This window comes from Pygocentrus nattereri, chromosome 22, assembly GCF_015220715.1.
Source record: "Pygocentrus nattereri isolate fPygNat1 chromosome 22, fPygNat1.pri, whole genome shotgun sequence".
Lineage (NCBI taxonomy): Eukaryota > Metazoa > Chordata > Actinopteri > Characiformes > Serrasalmidae > Pygocentrus > Pygocentrus nattereri.
The window spans coordinates 20,013,326-20,032,814 of NC_051232.1; the positions used below are offsets into that span (position 1 = coordinate 20,013,326).

General features: G+C 39.9%; 2 protein-coding genes across 4 annotated transcripts in view; both read left to right on the forward strand.

Annotated features, from left to right (window-relative positions):
• Positions 1-5,850: 5,850 nt before the first annotated feature.
• nop10 (NOP10 ribonucleoprotein homolog (yeast)) lies at positions 5,851-7,542 on the forward strand. The gene is made up of 2 exons (XM_037532964.1): positions 5,851-6,092; positions 7,171-7,542. Exons 1-2 carry the CDS (start codon positions 6,039-6,041, stop codon positions 7,309-7,311), a joined length of 195 nt encoding a protein of 64 aa, XP_037388861.1. The 5' UTR covers positions 5,851-6,038; the 3' UTR covers positions 7,312-7,542.
• A 134-nt stretch (positions 7,543-7,676) lies between these two features.
• LOC108412090 (solute carrier family 12 member 6) overlaps positions 7,677-19,489 on the forward strand; it is a 31,661-nt gene continuing 19,848 nt past the window's right edge. For 2 of the 3 annotated variants that reach the window (XM_017683974.2, XM_017683977.2), the window contains exons 1-6: positions 7,677-7,807; positions 9,539-10,386; positions 15,133-15,227; positions 16,482-16,610; positions 18,197-18,343; positions 18,516-18,570. In XM_017683974.2, coding sequence (XP_017539463.1) covers positions 10,170-10,386; positions 15,133-15,227; positions 16,482-16,610; positions 18,197-18,343; positions 18,516-18,570 — 643 coding nt within the window. In that variant the 5' untranslated portion in view covers positions 7,677-7,807; positions 9,539-10,169. The remainder of the gene's footprint in view (positions 7,808-9,538; positions 10,387-15,132; positions 15,228-16,481; positions 16,611-18,196; positions 18,344-18,515; positions 18,571-19,489) is intronic. The other variant, XM_017683975.2, reaches the window with a different exon arrangement.

Here is a 19,489-nt window from a genome sequence, read left to right on the forward strand (position 1 = left end):
TAAATAATCCCAACCACATTCAGAAATGCTGAGGTTGCACTCTGGGGTGGTCAGTCCATTGGGCCTCATTCACCAACCGTTCTTATGAAGAAATGTCTTTTTGAAACCCATTTATTCAGTTTTTACAAACATTCTGACATTCACTAGTGTTTTCTTGTTTAAGATTTGCTCTTGGGTAAGAACAGAATCTACACACACTCAAGAGCATAAAGGTGTGAACTGTTCTGCACTTTAAGAACAGATCATGAATCTGACGTAGACTTTTTCTTAGTACACTAGGAAGATATTGGTGAAGGAGGCCCACTGTTCTCAGAATACCAGCAGCTTTGTTTGATGCATCCGTCTCTTTTTCTCAGTGATGGTTCTTGACTGTAAAAGTCAAGAAATTATCTTATTCTACTGGATAGTCAATCATTATTTTGACTGGAATTGAATAAGTGAAGGGTGCTCTCTGATTGTTGCATATTGCTGTATTTCAAAAGAAAAGGACGATTTATAGAATATATCGCATAAGAGAGATCACTAACCAGATCTTCTGGCTGCATTAGCATGTCTATAGCATTTGAATCTGAAGACAGCAGTGAAGAGATATATGCCAGGTCTATCTCAGCTCCAACCTGACAAAGAAGAATTGTGATAGGGATTAAATGGCAGTGAGTCTTGTGAGAAAATGTCCCACTTTACACAGAAATACAAGTATTTCTCCTCCAAAGACGTGCACCTGTGGGACTTCTTTACCTCATTTACGAACTCCTTCTGACTGCAAAGTTCATTAAGATACTCTGTGAACGATCCTTCCTCTTCATCACCATCATTCACCTTTTCCTCCTTTTCAGAACCTCCTTTGTGCTTTGTTTCCAGGACCACCATGATCTCGCTATACTCCCTCAGGGCCTCCTCAGCCAGGTCTTGAACATCCCTTCTCAATGTCTGGCCACCATGAGGTGTTCTAGCACCACCTTGAGCTCCTCTACTGCCTGCACCGCTTTTCTTCAGATGGTAGCCTTCAAAGAGAAAGAGGCAGTTCTGTTTTCAAGGGGTTGTGTTCCTTAAGCTTACCATATTTTTAATTTAACATTGTTCCAAACTGAATATCGCTAAAGAAAACAAGCCTAACTGACATTCATTCATTAACTTCTGACCTGTGGACTTGACGGATTGTTCGTGCTTCAGAATTGGAATATGCTGATGGTTTGCAGTTTCCTGAATGGCTTGTGCCTCTTCTTCCTCCCTTTGGCATTTCAGCTTCTCCTCTGCAAAATCCATGAACCTGAAGGAGCACACGCATGTGTCTATAGGCACTTTGTGCAATCTTGACTGCAGAGGTTTCACCCCCTCTCAAAGACACTCCCAAAGTCTGACCCACAACCCTACTTTGTATGGTTACTCAGTCACATTTATGACTGGAATGGGGTATTGGAACTTTATTAGACATACCGTCGCTGTCCAAATAAAATAGCTGTAGCTTTACAGAAGACAAAAACACTCTTACCTTTCAATGTAGGTTAAAGAGATTTTATTATAAGTGATTGCTTTTCTGTTGGTCCATTCACCATGAAATATTCACAGAACGTAAAGGAAGACAGAAATGATATAGAATTGGAGATTGTTTTCTTTAGACAGCGACTAGGCCTATATTACATTTTTTTTAGAGAAGCTTTGCGTACCACAATTTAGAACTGGATGTTGTTCAAAACGTTTCAGTGCTACTACCAATACTAATATTTTAACATTGACATGTGGCAACTGCCAGAAATGAGTGAGTAATGCTGGAAGTGGGTATAACATAACATTAATAACATGCATGTGCACTACAAATGCATGCATAATTGTAATTATAACATTCGCCAGTCTAATTTCTGGAACACACTTGTTTATTGGCTCGCGAATGCTGATAAGTAACCACTAAAATTTTAAACTGAATGCCATGATATTCTAATTCTGTACTAGTTCAGTTGATACCATAAAAGTACTCAATTTCCATTGAGCCCTACTCAAGCTTTATTACTAACCTCTGGGCTATGTGGTAATACTCCATGCGGTCAAAGTTAGAGTGCCTCTCCCATTCTGATACAGCCATTTTTACTGCTTCAGAGAAAGGGATTTCCGGACATTGAAGAGTGACCGAGCGAATTACTGGTCTGAAAGAGGAAGAAGTGCTTTAGCAGTGGGACACTGTTATACTTTATCGTTTGAATTTAAATCAAAGTGAGCTATGTTGAAATCTGTGTATGATTCAGTCAGACTTTAGTATAATACTCACATGAAGAAGCAAGCCAAGGCTTCTGCATCAGGGCTGCTTGTGTAGACAGACTTTGCTACCTTGCAGTATACCTGCCACAACCTGTAGTTTTCATACAGCTTATGAGAGTGGCTTTGCCCTTCATACGTTGACTGTACCACAGAAGGCTGCTCAAGACCACCCAGCCATAATGGACAACGAGTGTTTGGATGAGCAAAGTGACTGCAAACATTTGTTTGAAGGTGTGGGGAAATGGAGAGTGGGTTCTTGTAGCATATAAGAGGGTTAAAATGAGGCACTAATACTGATGAGCTACTGTCAAGTTTTATCTGAGGAACGAGAGGCACCCAGTTATCAGTTGCAATGCTTGCTGGGAGGAGCCTCATTTCAGAAATAAAAGGATGTGGCAGGTAATTATGGGGCTGAAGGCATGGCTGAACACAAACAGATGCTAACTGATTATCTGGTTGCATGCAGTTGACACCAAGCGGTAGGACTAGTGGAAGGTAAGGAGGCCTGATGAGTTGGACTGGTTGTGGGTCTGAATCAGACAAAACTGGTGTCTGATGGGTATTAAGATGGAATTTAGTTGAGTGGTATTGGGAAAAGAAAGGTGTTTGGAAATGCTGTGGTAGTCCTGAAAGGTCCTGAAAAGTCCCAGCACCAAGTCTCAGAGGCTGAACTGATGTAGAAGGCAGCTGCAGTCCTCTTGCTGATAGTAGATCAGTGTCATCTCGAGGGTCAGACTGTCCAAGGTGTGGTTGAGAAATGACATGCTTCAGTATGTCTTTAAATGGCAAAATGGCAGCCTTCTCTGTGAACTCGAGGCAGGAAAGTGGAAAAGATGGGCCCAGTTCAGCTGTACTAGAACGCCCTTGATCATATTCCTGCAGCCATACATTTGGCTCTGACTGCAGCTGAGCAGGAACAGAATATTCTGGAATCCGATGAGGTGTTTGCAGGCGTGCAAGATCATTTTCATGTGGTTGCACAGATCGCTGAGATCGCATTTGAAATGAAACGAGCTCAGCTGGGTTGAGAATGTTCTCAATATGCTGTGATTTCACATCAGCATTGTTTAATTTTTCAGAAAAAGCTGAAAGAGATGTAGGATCGCTGTCAGGTATAGTCACTGGAGCAGTTTTTGTCTGTCTTGATAGGTCTTCAACTAGGGCAGCATCTGTCTGGATCACACCAATCTCACCTTCGAAAATAATGTCCTCAAAAGGAAGACGGGGAGGAGTGTGGTTTAGCCAAGGTGAAACTACAGGCCTCGGTTTCCCTTTACAAAGTGGTCCACAAAGTTCTAAAAGCATATCATTCATGAAAGGATCTTCTGTGGTCCATTCAGCAACTGCTGGCTCCAGTGCACTCGTCTTTGAAAGTTCAGAAGGTGACAGAAGAGTAGAGGCTGCAAATTCAGGAGCGCTGTTTGGTCTCAGGTGAGTTTCCTGTTTAGTCCCAGAAGATTCCAAGTCAAAAGCAACGACAGGATCCTCTTTGAACAGTTTACTGCCATTGTCTAATGAGTGTGGTTCTTGTGTCCTAACCCATCTGTTCTCTTTAGGAGGAGAGAAGGTGGTCCGCTCCATCAGTGAGGTCTACAGGTCACACAACTGTGTCAATATGCTCTTTGATGGAAACAAAATCTGTAACCAAGAGTGAAAGAGATGGAACTCATAAAAAAGAAGTCTAATCAGTCTAATCATAGGGAATACAAGTCTGGTGTAGCATTTCCTTTAACAAAGCAGCAGCTGATTTTGTTATGGAAAGTGTTTCAGGTTTGAGGCTTTGAGAACGAATTATGCAATGTAAATTCATCAATAACTTTGTAATCTTTTCAGAATAAAAGAGGTGTACTTTATTTTTCTCTATTGTTTCATGTTTCTTAATAAAATCACACACATTCCTGTTAATATAATACTGTCACAGATGCATTGTTGCATTGATCAGTTATAAATATGTAGTATAGGCTTCTATGGTCTACAATCACTTAAAAGAGTCACTCCTTATTGTATTTGCACACTAATTACCTTTTGATATGTATTTCACCAGCATCTGAGGGCCGTGATGAGTTATATTATCATCCTACTTAAATAAACATATTTCAAATTTTACTAATATTTTCAAATGATAATACTTTTACATATCGCTGTTGTCGGAAGAAAATCTTGGATCTCCAAAATGGTAACTTTACAGGAGAAGGAAAAAACGTACTTTACTTTGAATGTAAGTCAACGGAACCAAACATTTTTTCCAAGTCATTTTGGGTCATTTCTACTATGTAAAGGTTAACAGGCGTTTTCAAACTATGTCCGAAACCGAAAAACGACAAAAATGGAGATATGAGGTATTCTTCCGACAGCTGTGTTCACTCTAGTACATTTGTGAGGCAGTTCATCTAGTATCTATATTTAAGTCCTTCATCCTTACATCCTATTCCTTTTTTTCTGTTCTTCAAACCACTTTGAAAGTGGTCTCTGGGGTCAGCGTCTGGAGTGTGGCTGTTGCTGTCACTTTCCATCTTTAACGTATCATTTTAAATTCTAAAATATCACCACACTACAGGAAGAGTGCCTAACAAACTACGAAATATCACACCTCAGTGTGGTTCATGGCCTTCTACACGCCCAGATATTAGATGTACTAAAAAGGTTCTACCGCATTTCTACCTCTTGGGCCTGGCAAGTAGTAAAGGTCTCTTTTACACGTCAAACTACACAGCCCCTAAGGCGACATGGTGATTATTTTTGTAATAAGGTGTGCCCATGAATTAATATGCTGAGGCCACGGGTAAAGTTTCTCACAGCTCACGGTCTCAATATATTATTTTGTGGCCAAGCCTTTTTAAAAACCATCACCATTTCACATTAGGGCACATACTTCTAATCAAACATTTCATTTTGGGTCGCTATTCTGTTAAAATGATAACATTTTACCGTATTTATCATTATATATTATGTTTACTGTACGGTGTCAGGCTTCTTTACCCACCTCTGGTAGCGTAATACAGTAGCGAGGCTCTTAATGTCCAGTCAGCCGAGCGTTAGCAGTTCGGGCTAGTCGGTGATTTTATTAGTTCACTTTCGAAAACAAACAGCCGTAAACATTCCGACATAGGAATTCCTAACAGACAAAAACAGTTATTAAAAACAGTACCGCCCATTTAATTCATGTTATTAAAACCGTTAGTTTGGCCCCGTTCCACCTTAAATGGTGCAGCAGTTACATTCCGGCGATTATTTAAGGTGGAACGGAAAAAATTGAACAAGAAGCTGGCGAATAAGACGCTTATTTATTAGCATTTTTTTTTTGGTATTGCAAATTTCCTTGGCCGGGAATTCAGTTTTGACAAGTACACCATTTTGTTAAACATGTTAAAAATAAAATATGAAGTGTAAAAATTCTAACTTGTCAAAAAAAGGAAGTTAATATAAAAAATGTAAAAGTATTTTATCGTATAAGATTTATTTAACATCGTGTAACAGTCCACGCTAGTTAGCCTGCTTGGCCTTTCCCAGTCCATGACGCCAGAGGGCAGTCGCTCTTCAGGGCCGATTAGTTTACGAAGAACTCCATTTCCCATCATCCTCCGTGCCTTTCAACTATCGGATATCCTTTGCGCTGGACGGAGGTAAAGGACCTCGTGTGCTAGGAGACGGCGCAGCTCTTTGAAAATCGGCTGTTTGTAACTCGATTTTTTATCGAACTACGCTGCTTTAAGGGTTTTGGCTCAGCCAGCCGTCACCTCAAAACACCCGAACTAGCCGGATATTCGACTAAAGCTCCAGCCACCATGTTTCTGCAGTTCTACCTCAACGAGAGCGGAGAGAGAGTTTACACGCTGAAGGTGAGCGGATCCGCTGGGCTTCCTTTTGAGTTGTACGTTTTCTGTTTTTTGTACATATGGATGAAAGTATTGCGGTGTGCAGAACGAATTAATCTGTTTATACCTATGCGGTATAGAGCAGTAACGTGTAAACAGTAAAGGGGAACTCCACCGATTTCTAAAAATTCCTGACTAATTCGGTCATGGACGTGCAAACAAAGTGATTCAGGGTAGATTTATGTAAAGCGGATCGTTGTAAAGAAAATTACAGACTATTAATGATGGGGGGGGAAATGGTCATAAATCTGGGAAAAAAACTTTGGGTAGTATCCCTTTCATATAATGACTCTCTGTGAGAGAACCTTTAAAGGCGGACGTCTGGTTCACCAAACCGCCCTGAATGACACTGTTTACCTCATAACCATTGTGTGCAAAATATGTCTCCATCATCAACTGGTACTTGTGGTTCACTGTTATCTGTATGTTATCACTGTTATTAAGGCTGTGATGGAAGTGATGTTTGTTTTTTCTGTAAAAACTGTGGTGCAAACCTTGTTGGCCATCTCTCCTAAAAGTTGTACACACTTAAAATGATTCTTCATGGGCTCCTACAGAAAATGGTTCTGTATAGAACCATGAAAACATGGTTCTTCAGTTTGATGGAGAATGTGCTGTATAGAACCATTTTCAAAAAGGTGATGTATAGAAGCAAAAAGGTTCTTGTATTGCTACAAGATCATGTTTGTAACAATAGAAGAACCGTTTGTGGTGCTATATAGACCACTTTTCACTAACGTTCTTTATAGAGCCATATGCATCACATTCTCCATCAGTCTGAAGAACCATTTCATGATGTAAAGAACCCTTTAATCATGCAAAGGATTATGAGTATTTATGGTTCTATACAGAACCTTTCTCTTTACTAAACTGAAGTGTTTGGTTTTGTTTTTTAATCTTCCTTTTTTCTGTAACTCCACAATTTTCATTTGTAGTAATGAACAGCATTTCTGCAAATCAGTTCTTCTTCAAAGAGCTTTGTGTTTTTTTTTTTTTTTATATTACTTTTATTTATTTTTGTTTATTCACTTCTCCATTTCAGAAGCTGGATCCAGAAGGCCGACCCACCAGTTCTGCACACCCGGCTCGATTCTCCCCAGATGACAAGTTTTCCCGGCATCGAGTGACCATCAAGAAACGTTTTGGACTTCTGCTGACCCAACAGCCGCGACCTGTGCTATGAAATGGACAGTCATTTGTGTGTGTGTGTGTGTGTATGTATGTGTATACCCCCCCCACCCCCGGCTGACCTATGATACTGATATGGCTCATTGTATTGCTCTGTTCAGCAAAATTTGATGTGAACTGAGTTACTTTTTTTTTTTTAACCTGATCACCCCCATCCTCTACTGTAATGTGATAATTGTGTGCAGGAGCCTCATGTATACAATAAAAACATGTGATTTTGCTGATATTCTGCGTGTCTGCGTGTTAACCTCACATTGTCACAAGCCCTCTTAAAGAATCGTTGAATTCAGCTGTTTTGTAAGACTACGTTACCCAAGAGGCATTTCGGGCATTTACGGAAAGCGAAAGGGTACAGCAGGACGGAAGGGCGCTAGAGTTCAGTTGAGACAGGAGGACGGGCGGTAACAACTCAAGCATGAATGGATTTAATTTAGTTCAGCACATCCAGCTCAAGCGCGGATTTCCTTGGACGTGAGGCAAAGTGACACAAGGTAAGTGCTACAACACACGAACAAGAACCCCAGTCTGTTTATTTACGGTCAGGCCGCGGAGTGTTTTATACGGGCGAAGTGAGCGCTGTCACGAATGTAACACTAGCCAGATGTGCTAGCTAATTCAGTGTCGTCAAGGAACGATAGTCTCAAAGAAGTGAATGATTTAACACGAAATACATCAGAGAAGGAGTCAAACAAGAAGTAGATAGCTTATTTGGACATCAGTCTGTGAAGCTTCTGTGGTCGTTTAAGGCGCTAGCCTACCGCTCGTTAATGTTAAACGAGGCTTTGGTTGGATTCTTGTTGGAATTTTCACGTTCCATCTTAAATGATGCAGCCGTTACACTGGCGCGTGAGACGTCGGTTCGTTTTAAAATGTTTTACAGCGAACGTTATTTTACAGCGTTTTCCTGTTTAAGGTGGAACGAGAAAACCCGTCTTCAGACTCGTTTAACGTTGTCCGCAGCGCTGGCGCAGTGCACTTTGTGCTCACTGGACATTTCGTCCCGGTGCTGTCAGTGGGAGTTTGCGGGAACTGTTCGCTCGTCCGTTAGGTGTGAAAACGGACGCGGACACGGGCTCGAGCGACCGGTCGGATCCAGAATTCCTAATTGGCTTAATATGGATGCTAGCGGTGCTAGCTGCGTGATGCTAGCATTAGCTACAGCAGGTGGCAACATCGACCCGCTTGCTGCGGCTCATTTTTACGCGTTTATATATATATAAAAAAAACTTGTCAGGTTTAGGAAATGATTTTTCACCTCGAAGGGTCGAAACGTCGAGACGAGACGCGCTCCGGTTTGATCCAGACAGACCTTTTAGCTTTTATCAGCCTCTACGAAAAGTCTGATAGGTTGTCTTAAGGGCAGTTCCGCCGATTTTTCCCAAATTTCTGAATAATTCAGTCTTTGAGATGTAAACAAAGCCATTCAAACTGGTTTGCTGTGAAACGGTTATTTGTACAGACTGCTTTATTTACAGTGGAAGTGACAGGAACCTAATGTCACCATGCCTGCAACACAAATGTTGGTATTTTATTTATTCTTCAAAACCATCAGTGAACCTATGCGTGTTTTTGGTGTAATAGTGGTGATGATAAAATTGTCTTAAATCTGAAAATAAGTTTCGTTTGGCTGCTATTTTGCCTTACAGCATCGTGCTTGCACCGCTCCACTATGAGTGGGTTAAAATAAATGGATTCAAATACATTTTAAGCCAGAGGTTTATCACAAAACTCATGTGAATCGGTGTCTCTGGCACTCTGGCGCCGGAGCAATGCACCCCAAACCACTACGAATGGACCTTGTTGACATCTTAAGTATTGAATTAGTCAGAAAGTTTGAAACTTTGGTGGACTTCCCCTTTAAAATCATTTGGCCATAACGAAACCTTGCGTGCTTTCTCGGGAGTTTGGGGTGGCTTATTTATTATGTGGAGACCTGCCACATCCCACAAGAAAGGAGTACACCCGAGAGACATGAGGAAAGCCTAGAAAATACGGGTAAATTTGACAGATTTGTGCCTCTTATGTGATTTGACAAGGCGAACACGAGTCGTCGCCTCAGCCGGTTTGAACCGCCTTTGTATAATGATTACATTAGATGTGCGCTGGTCACCTCAGGTTTATCTTGGTGTATGAGTTGTTCCATATGGCCTCACTTACTGTATCCACCTTTCTCTTTCTCCCTGTTTTGTTTGCACACATACACACAACCTTTGTCGTGTCAGCCCAGTTTTCATTCCTGGAATTTGTATGAATAAGAGCACTTTAAATTTACATGACAAAAGTGGGCCCATATCTAGTTTAGTCAGCTTGCAGGGAGGGTTTACATTCTATGAAGAAAGGCATTTCCAGACATATCTTTAAGTACCAGAATGTACAACCTGCTCCCTGAATATTCAACGAAAGCCATTTTTCTGACATATCCTCTATTTTTCCATTCGAAGACTACCTTGCTAATGTATAGAGCACTTTACTGAGAGCGTTTCTACCTCGGACTATATACCAGTCTCAAGTACAATTTCGTTTTGGAACAGGGTAAAATTCCACTTGATCCGTCTCATACTTCAGTCTAAGCTACAACACTTAATTGGCAGCGATTTCATACCTCTTTTGAAACTTGGTAACCTATAAGTCAAATTCTCAGCTGTTTTATAAGTATTTTGACCCATAAGCTATATCAAGGCTGTAGGACCCACCCATCCGTAAGCAAACAGGCGAGCATATCCAAAAGCCTCTCTCACTCACTTTCAATGGAGACGCGCTGGCCTGGACCCGTTCCTGCCCACACACTTAGCTGAGAGTGGACGTGTCGTCCCAGTGGTCACCCTGGCGGAATCCCAGCAGCCCCGGGAAGCCATGGCATCCTCGGTGCGCTTCACTGTCACTCCAACCAAAGCCGAGGATGTCCCAGGCCTCTCTGACACTTCGCCAGACCTCAGCTCGCGCTCCAGCGGCCGGGTGCGCTTCGGCTCCAGGGAGAGTGTCAACCGCAGTGAACCGCCCAGTGAAGCGTCCGGTGCGCTGACCACCACTGCTGGAGTGGACACCCCAGACCGCAGCCACACTGAACATGGTGAGTCAGAGAAGATGGTCGTGGTGTTGCTGGCATTCTAGGTTCAAGTTTTGACTGGTGGTAAAGGCCTTTAAGCTCTTTATGTTTCTGCAGGGGTTCTTTAGTAAAGAAAATGGTTCTGTATAGAACCTTGAACACTCAAAAAACCCTCTGCATGATTAAAGGATTCCCTGCATCATGAAAGGGTTCTTCAGACTAGCAGGGAATGTACTGTAGATGCTTCCATGTAGAACCTTTTTGAAAATGATTCTATATAGCCCCCAGAAGGGTTCTATTGTTGCTGTGTCAAGCTTGTAACAATAGAAGAACCCTTTTAAAAAAATTCTATATAGAACCGTATATAACACATTCATGCACATTTTCCATCAATCTGAAGAACCCTCACGTGATGCAATGAACCCTTTAATTATGCAGAGTGTTCTTTGAGTGTTCATGGTTGCATGTGTTTTTTAAGAGTGTGGTAAAGACTCCTATTTCTCATAGTGTGCTTGTTCTGTGAGAAAAGGAAAGGTTAATTCAGCTGTAGTTGGCGTAATATGATGGATCTGATGCTCAATAACAATAACAACACGGCATATTGCTGTGTCTGTTAGCTTTGTTAATATAGTACATGGTTTTGTTAGTACATTGTTATGACAACTGAGAACAATCTGTGTTCAGCAAATTGAGTCATTTACACATCACTTACTACTATCAGAAATGTTATACACACGTTGCATATTTGTTCTGGGTTGAAGTCATAAATCTTGTCTGTAAGCATTTAAATTACGGTTCCTCATCTGGTAAAACAAATCCATTTTGCACAGGGCTTTAGTTGGTGTATAAAGATGTTAGTAATTGTTAAAGCCATGTATTAAAGGTAATTTCAGTGGAAATAACGAGCAAGAGGAAGGCGGTATGAGTGAATCCCTGTTGTGGTCAGTTATACTGATTAGACTGTGAAGATGTGCAGGCTGGGTGAACTGGTCAGCAGTCAAGAGGTTTAAAAAAAGGTTAATTGTAAACATTACGTTCAAGTAGTCGGGGAAAGCTGTAATAAATGGCCATATTGGCAGGCCTTTAAAGCTTTACATATCTTTTAAATGTCTTTCCCACATTTTCTCCCCATTTCTGTGGACAGTTTGAAATGCAGTCAGTCTGTATGTCACAGATTTGTGTTCTTGTTGGGCTGCTGAGAAATAGTAGCCATGTTATTTTAGTTCTCACATAATAAAAATTATATAAAAATGTTAAAAGAAAAAGTAAAAAAAAAAAAGAAAAAGTAGTAGTCTGTCAAAAAATGAAACTGACAATAACAATGTTACCCCAGACACTCTTTAGTTTTAGAGGATACCCAGTTTGCAGTATATAGACTACATTCAACTGCATTCAGGCTAAAGGAAAATGTATGTAAATTAATGTGTTTGCTGAGCTGCTCCTTTAAACCAGAATGCTTTGAGAAAAGAATATCATTCCATAGCTGCTGTAATTAATCAGCACCCATGCACATTTGTGCCTACACAACAAAATACCTCCCATCCCTTCCAAATGTTGATCAAGTGCATGAATGAAACAGAGTGTTGAGGAGAAAAGAGAGGGATGGAGGGAGAATTAGAGGAGTGAATGCTGTTTCCAAAGCCTCTGGCGCTGCGTGGTCTTTTGTTTTATCGGTGTTATTTTTAGTCAGTTATGTGTATGTATAAAATTTGAAATATCAGTGGACTCGTTCAGCTGAGCTGGTGAATGTGCCCTGATGCAAACACACACATGCTGACGGTCTAATGTTTCCAAGTACACGCTGTACTTGGAAAAAAGAACATCCTGAAAAAAAAGAGATTCATTCAATGTTTTGTATATATATCCTTTTGAGATGAATGAGATAAATGACAGTGACATAATTATTGCCAAAAGTAAGTAAACTGAAAGACATGATTGTTTTCATGTAGTATGTTTCATTCACACTGAAAATACAGCACTGTGCAGAAGTCAGAGACCACCTGTTGGTTTAATTAGTTTCCTGAAATTATGTCAGTAGTTAAGTACCAGTTATGTTTTTTTTAGCATATGGGAAAAAAAGAAAAACATTCTACAGAGAGTCTTTGCCTTTCGCCACTGCTGCCACTGTAAGTAAGCTGTTCTTAATAACAAGCCTGGTTAAAAAAGACCAAAAATAAAAAATAATAAATAATTACACAAGCCTAAAGAACCAAGTAGAATCTCAAATATTTCAGTATTAAGAGTGTCCACAATTTTTTTTAAAAGAAATGCTGTATGCAGGGATATTTTTCCACACCTTTCCACAAGTTTTTCAGCATTCTTCAGGTTTCTCACGCTGAAGGTCTGCTCATTGTTGATGTCACCAAAGTGTGGACTATCAGGTGGACTGCCAGCAGTATTTTTAAGCTGGGCCTACGCATCACAATATTTAGCCTGATTTTAACCTTGATTTGCTTTATATCTTTTGATATATTTTCACATTCTGAAGCAGTTTTCCAGGTCAGGAGCCTGATCGGAATCTGACTGTGCAGATGATCTGGTAATCTGAGAAGAGACGTGTGTCAGTTTTTGGCCCTCCAGCATTTACAAACATTTGATTTTTATGGCCCAGACTGTTCACTAATCCAGAAGTGTGAGACTGTAAGTGTAAGCGAATGCTATTTAGGTAGCAGCTAAAAGAGAGCTAGGAGAAAGAGAAAAAAGCAAAGAGGCATCCTTGCACTCCATCACTGAACACAGGCAGAGAATCACTGTCTTTACAAGAAGTGAGCTGCCTGTTTGTAATATATATTGAGAGTTTCTCCTCTCGTGTCTGTGTTTCTCACCCCAAATTCATCCTCACTTTTTTGCTATGCACAAACAGGCTCGGTCTAGTTTAGCTTTGTTTGTATCACGTGAAAATGGGGGTGATTTAGTGTTTCGGGTGCTTTGTCGTAACTGAAACTCGTTTGTCTCATTCTCATGACAATAAAGATGAAATTCTGTGAAAGTGTGATGTCCGGTTTTTGAGCAAAATTTTTCTGTTCTATACATTTTTTCTGACACAGAAAAGAATAACTTGCACTTAATGGTCATGTTGACTGGTCTCTGACTGCACAACAGTATAAATATTGCTTTTTCAGTGAGGACTGCATTTCCACATGCTTATAAATCCCCTGACAGTGTCTTTATTTATGCATGTTTACACACAAAAGGTACAGAGTGTGAGTTAATTGTTTGCAGAAAGAGGAACTTCCATGGAGACGAAGTTACAGCATTTGCATTTGCATGTCTACACATGACTGTGTGTACTGGTAAGGGTTTGAATGTGTGTGTGTGTACGAGGGGAAGCGAGAGTAGCAGTGCTGACACATTTGCTGAGACTGATGAAACTGAAGTGTGATGGTGAAGCTTCTGTGGTAACAGTCTTTCACTCAAACACATATACGCACCCAGACACACATCCTGTAGATGGCAAATGTTACCCAGCAGAGAGATTTCCTCTTGTTTCTTGATAACTACAGGTGTAATGGTTTCAGGTATAGACCACTTTGTTCTGTGTATGCCCCACCCCTGCCCTAAATTATGAGGTTGTCAAGGAGTTGAAATTTGAATATTGCTATCTCCATCCTACTGGCAGGCCCAAAGTTGACCTACACACATCTATAACCTAAGGATACATTCATTAAAAAAGCTGGTGCTTCAAGGGTTCTTTAGTAAAGAAATGGTTCTGTATAGCACCTTAAACTCTCAAAGAACCTTTTCCATTATTTAAGTGTTTTTGCAGTATGGAAGAGTTCTTCAGATTGGTGAAGAATGCAGTAGATGGCTCTGTATACAACCTTTTTGAAAAGGGCTCTATGTTGTAATAAGCTTGATATTGTAACAATAGAAGAACCCTTTTTGGTGCTGTATAGAATCATATACAACACATTCTCCACCATTCTGAGAAGCTGTTTCACAATGCAAAGAGCCCTTTAATCATGCAAAGGGTTTTTTGAGAGTTTGTGGTTCTACACAGGACCATTTTCTGTGCCATAAAACCTTTGAATCAACAGAGGTGTAGCTCAGCCAGTTTGCACCGAAGTCTCTGTAGTTACTGAAAAATGAGCCTTAGTATGTAATAAGCCTTGGATTTTAAGGGGTTAATACAGTTATATACTAACAGCAATGGCTCAGACTTTAGCTGAGCACTGCCAAAGCACTCACACACACGCATCATCTAAACCGCTTAGCCTTCTGGGTTGCAGTAGAGTGCCGGAGCCCATCCCAGTCCCAGTTCCGACACCGGGCGGATGGCAGGATACACCCTGGACAGGTCGCCTGTCCATTACAGGGCAGACAGACAGACAGACAGACAGACATATACATTCTGCCAAAGCACTCTAACTACCAAATTTGACAAAGCTTGCTTGTTTGCATGGGGTATTTTGGTGAGGTTACCAGTCTTATGATGTTAGTTCAATGCCCAGTTTTGATGCATTAGCAATATTCGTATTTCAGTTATTTAATGACCTCTGAATTCAGAGGTTCAATGACATTTACGTAGAAAATGTACATATGGCAAAATGTATTGCCTTTGGAACATTTTAGTTAACCCCATGTAGAATGGCATTCATGTTTATCATAGAAAAAACCTGCTTAGACCCAGAGTTTCTTTTTGACACATCAGGTTTTTTTAAATCATTTATTTCTATGCCTCTATTGATAACAACTCTCTCTCTCTCTCTCTCTCTCTCTCTCTCTCTCTCTCTCTCTCTCTCTCTCTCTCTCTCTCTCATTCACTCTCAGGTGATGGCAATGCCAAGATCTCCAGTGTGTATATCAATAACAGTCATGCTATTGATGATGATGATTTCTATGATAGAAACCTGGCTCTGTTTGAGGTATGTGTAAAATCAACCAACTATTGTAGTACTACTACTGTTCTAAGGTAAAATGGGATAATATAAAACGTGTTGATCCCTAAAGGAATGTTCAGTAGTTCAGAGCGTCAGTGTGTGTATAATACGGTGTATAAGGTTCAGGAGGTAGACATATAAACATATTGTCACTGTCCTAAGAAAAACAAGTATCAAAATATCAATTTTACAGGACAGGGCAAAAAAACTCTTACCTTTCAGTGTAAGACAATGTAAAGACATTTTATTCCAAGTGATTTTACAGCATTTTTATTAGTCCATTATGAAATTTTCATAAAATGTAAAGGGCAGCTGGTGTGTTGAAATTATGTAGAAAAATAAGAATCTTCTCATCCTTAAGAAAATCTATTAAATATTGTGTGTAATGAAAATATTAGGATAGCAAAAGCAGTGAAGTGCTCCTTTGATAATCCTTGAGTTCATTTTTCCTTTTAATGGCATGCTTTTAGCATGCATATCATAGTAATTTTAGTTTTGCATTTATAATAATAAGCTTTTTTAAATGATGAAAAACATGTACTGTGTTCCTTTAAATCGGCAGCTCTTTACTAAACTTGAAGCTGGGTCTTATGTGTGTTGTTGCGAAGGCTTGTTAGTTAGCTAATTTGCCTAATGTGATTACCATTCAAGTTAAGATAATGTTGGCTTGTGAAGCCAGTAAGCCTACTGAGCAAATAAGCTTCTTAACACCTTATTTGCTCTTATTTGTGTATGTTCCTTTATTAATGTATATATGTACTGATAAACAACCCCTGATAAAGGTACACTGTAAAACAGTGTCAATATCACAGACTGTTGTAATGTTTAATTACACACTGAGGCATGCTTAAAGCATGGTGTGTTGCATGACCACGTATTCAGATTCAGATTCAGATTCCTTTATTGATATCCTTGCTTACTAATACACAAAGCGGGTAAAGTCTTTATGCTACATAAATGGAACCATAACTCCAAATCACTCAAGAACATTTCATTCAGACATTGAACAGAACTCATTTGTACCGGATTATTATTGAGATCATTAGGCTAAGTAGTATAGAGCTGGCAGTTGCTTTAGTCGATTCAGAGTCCATTAAGTGAGTGCTGTCTTCAGAATGACCAAGTTGACCTATAGGAGGCACACTTAAAGGCTCTCTGTCTTTATCCCACTTAATACAGGTCAGGTACAGTACAAAGTAGTACAGTGATTTGCTAATCAGTCACTCTCTCTATATGTAGGAAGAGATGGACACTCGTCCGAAGGTTTCCTCTCTTCTCTCCCGTCTGGCCAACTACACCAACCTCACACAGGGGGCCAGAGAACATGAGGAGGCAGAGAGCATCGGAGAGAAACGCAAGTCCAGCAAGGTGTGAACACACAAAGACACAAACAGAAACCCACACACCTGCACCGCAAACTGAAAGCAGTGCATTTACACTCACACCCACACACACACACACACTCTAATAAATGGATATTACAAGTCACATATTCAACAGTAGAACAGCGCTGATTCACACTACTGTTGTAATCAGTGAAAGCATTCAGACCCAAGGAATCCTAACCATGGTTCTCAATTTTTTCCTTTTACACACATACACACATGTGTGCATACTGTAGAAAAGTGGCTCATCAGATCTACCTAACAAGTAATTGAACCAGTTTTATTAAACTTAAAATACTTGATTGAAAGAATTGTTCATTCAGAGTATTTATTTAGGTTGAATAAAAGTAGTTGGTTTGTTTGTTACCACATGAATTTTAGGTAGATCTGATGAACCAAAAAACATACTTTACTTTTAATTGAAGTCAAAGGGACCAGACATTTTTCCAAGCAATTTTGGACAGTTTCTTTTGGTTATTTCAAACTGAAATAATACATACACACACATTTTCTTCTGTCATGAACTATTTATCTGGTCAGTGACTCAGCATCAGTTCCCGAAACAGAGTCTTTCATTTTGCTCATAATATTTTTAGCTTTCTTGAGAAGTGTCTGCGTAGAGTTAGGAAGTATGCACTTTTTTCATGCCATCAAACTTTGTCCTAATGCAGTGGTCTCCATCCCCAGTCTTGGAAAGCTACCTTCCATGCATTGACCTGCACTGTCATTTACCTAACTCTAAAACATCTTATTCAGCCAATCAGAGACTTGGAAAGAGGTTGATTAGCTGGAACAGGCGGATTGGGGTTGAAACTAGACTCAGCAGGAATGTAGCCCTCCACGACCAGGGTTGGAGACCACTGCCCTAATATTGCTCTGTGAGTAGCAGAATAGGGGTTTTGAATTGCTTTCACAAAATGTGAGTTTGCGAGAAATTAATATTTTGTAAGATAGAAAAAACATAGCCATAGAACAAAACCTGTAAAAGCAGTAAAACAAAACCCCTCTAAGTTTTAAAGGGGCTTAACCTGAAACACAAGGGCCCAAGAACTTAAAAAGCAACACATGCACTAAAACATGCCTATTGCACAGTACTGTACCTATTTATCTGCCTAATTTCAGTGATTCTAAACTGGATTTCCTAGAAACTGTTACTCCAGCATCAGTTTCTCAATTTTATTCTCTAAACTTACCTCAGTGATCCAGAATCTAACCTATCCTGTGGTGTATAGAACTGTTAGCCTGGTATAGAGCTGTTAGCCAAAACTATCACTAGCACCACAAACAGCCTCACTCCACTGTACTTGTTATTATAGTGTAATATATAGCTATTGTTTATTGAGTGATGAATTGGAAAGCACACTAGTTTATTTTCCTGCTGCTTTTATGAGCTGAAAGTCACTCATAAAATTTCTCAACTTGGCTGTTTATGAAACAATTTTGAAATATATGACATATGACCAACGATTGATCAACCAAACAATTTCGCAATTACTATACAGGCATGTAGCTGTTATACTGGACTGCATTTACCATGAATCTCTCTCTGCTGTATGTTTTGTCCCACAGACCCCTCAGATGGGCACTTTCATGGGTGTGTATCTACCATGTCTGCAGAACATCTTTGGCGTCATCCTCTTCCTCAGGCTCACCTGGGTCGTCGGCACAGCTGGAATTTTACAGGCACTGTGTATCGTCTTTATCTGCTGCTGCTGTGTGAGTCTCACACGAGCACACACACAGTCTGCAAACATAATTATTTACTTATTTTAGTGGTGAGGGACATTCGTCTCTTTGCAAGAGTCCTTATGTATGCCTCTGTGACCAAAGGAAAGAACAAAAGTCATTCATTAACTCACTTGGCTCTCCCTCTCTCTCTCTCTCTCAGACCATGTTGACTGCTATCTCGATGAGTGCTATTGCCACTAATGGAGTGGTACCAGGTATGCTTCGCTCTCTTCATTTTCCGCAGTCTTCGCCATTCCCACAGTCCTTTGAAATGAACAATGAGTACATTATTTTAAGTGATGAAATATATTCTTTGTAGCTGAGCGAATGTCTTTGAAAAAGAAGCCCATAAAAAGCCTGTATTACTGTAAGATTTTAAAGTGTGTTGAGTCTAGAGTCTAGTGTGGAGGGGCTTGATAGATAAGGACTATGGGTGTAATTCATCTGAATGTGGTGCTTCAGTCACATTAATTTTAGAATCTTACAGTCAATTCTAAACTATTAAAAAAATTAATATGTCTATATTGTAAAGCTGTTGAAATCCTTCCTGCAGTCACATTGTTGTATTCAGTGTACTTTAAAAAATATTTCTGAATTGTACCAGATTAAGGCTACGTTCACATTACAATTCAAATTCTGATCTTTCTCCCTTGCTGGTTCATGTTTGTGTTTTTAAATGACCCATATAAATGTCCCATATCGACCGTCTGCATGAGCACATCCAAATCAGTGATGTCACATGAATTATATGTCAGTATTAACAAATGATGAACTAGCAGCAAAAGCTGTCACCGCAAAGATCATGAGCACTAATCAGCTCTCAGCTGTTTATGATGATGAGAGGTGGCGAAAGAAAGCCAGATGCATTACTGCTTTCGTAGCTATTACCATTAGTAACTTCAGGTTAGCCACTGTTTCCATACTGCCAACACTTGGTAATGATGGCAATGTTTATGGACAGGAAAAAAACTTATGAATTCTGAATGTTTATTTCTACTATTTAAGACTATTTGTTTGTTTCTAGTAATTTCCTGGGTGACACAGATTGTGTTGAGGTTTCCTACGTATTAAGTCATATGTGGAAATGTGGTTTGTGTCTGTTTAATTTTCAAATTAAAATATTCTTTTTCTCAA

What these genes read in the sequence shown, in the direction of transcription:
- nop10 (XM_037532964.1), top strand. Translation starts at nt 6,039, where the DNA reads ATGTTTCTGCAGTTCTACCTCAACGAGAGCGGAGAGAGAGTTTACACG. An exon ending in AGAGAGTTTACACGCTGAAG is followed by an intron (nt 6,093 to 7,170) that starts GTGAGCGGATCC and finishes TCTCCATTTCAG; the next exon opens with AAGCTGGATCCAGAAGGCCG.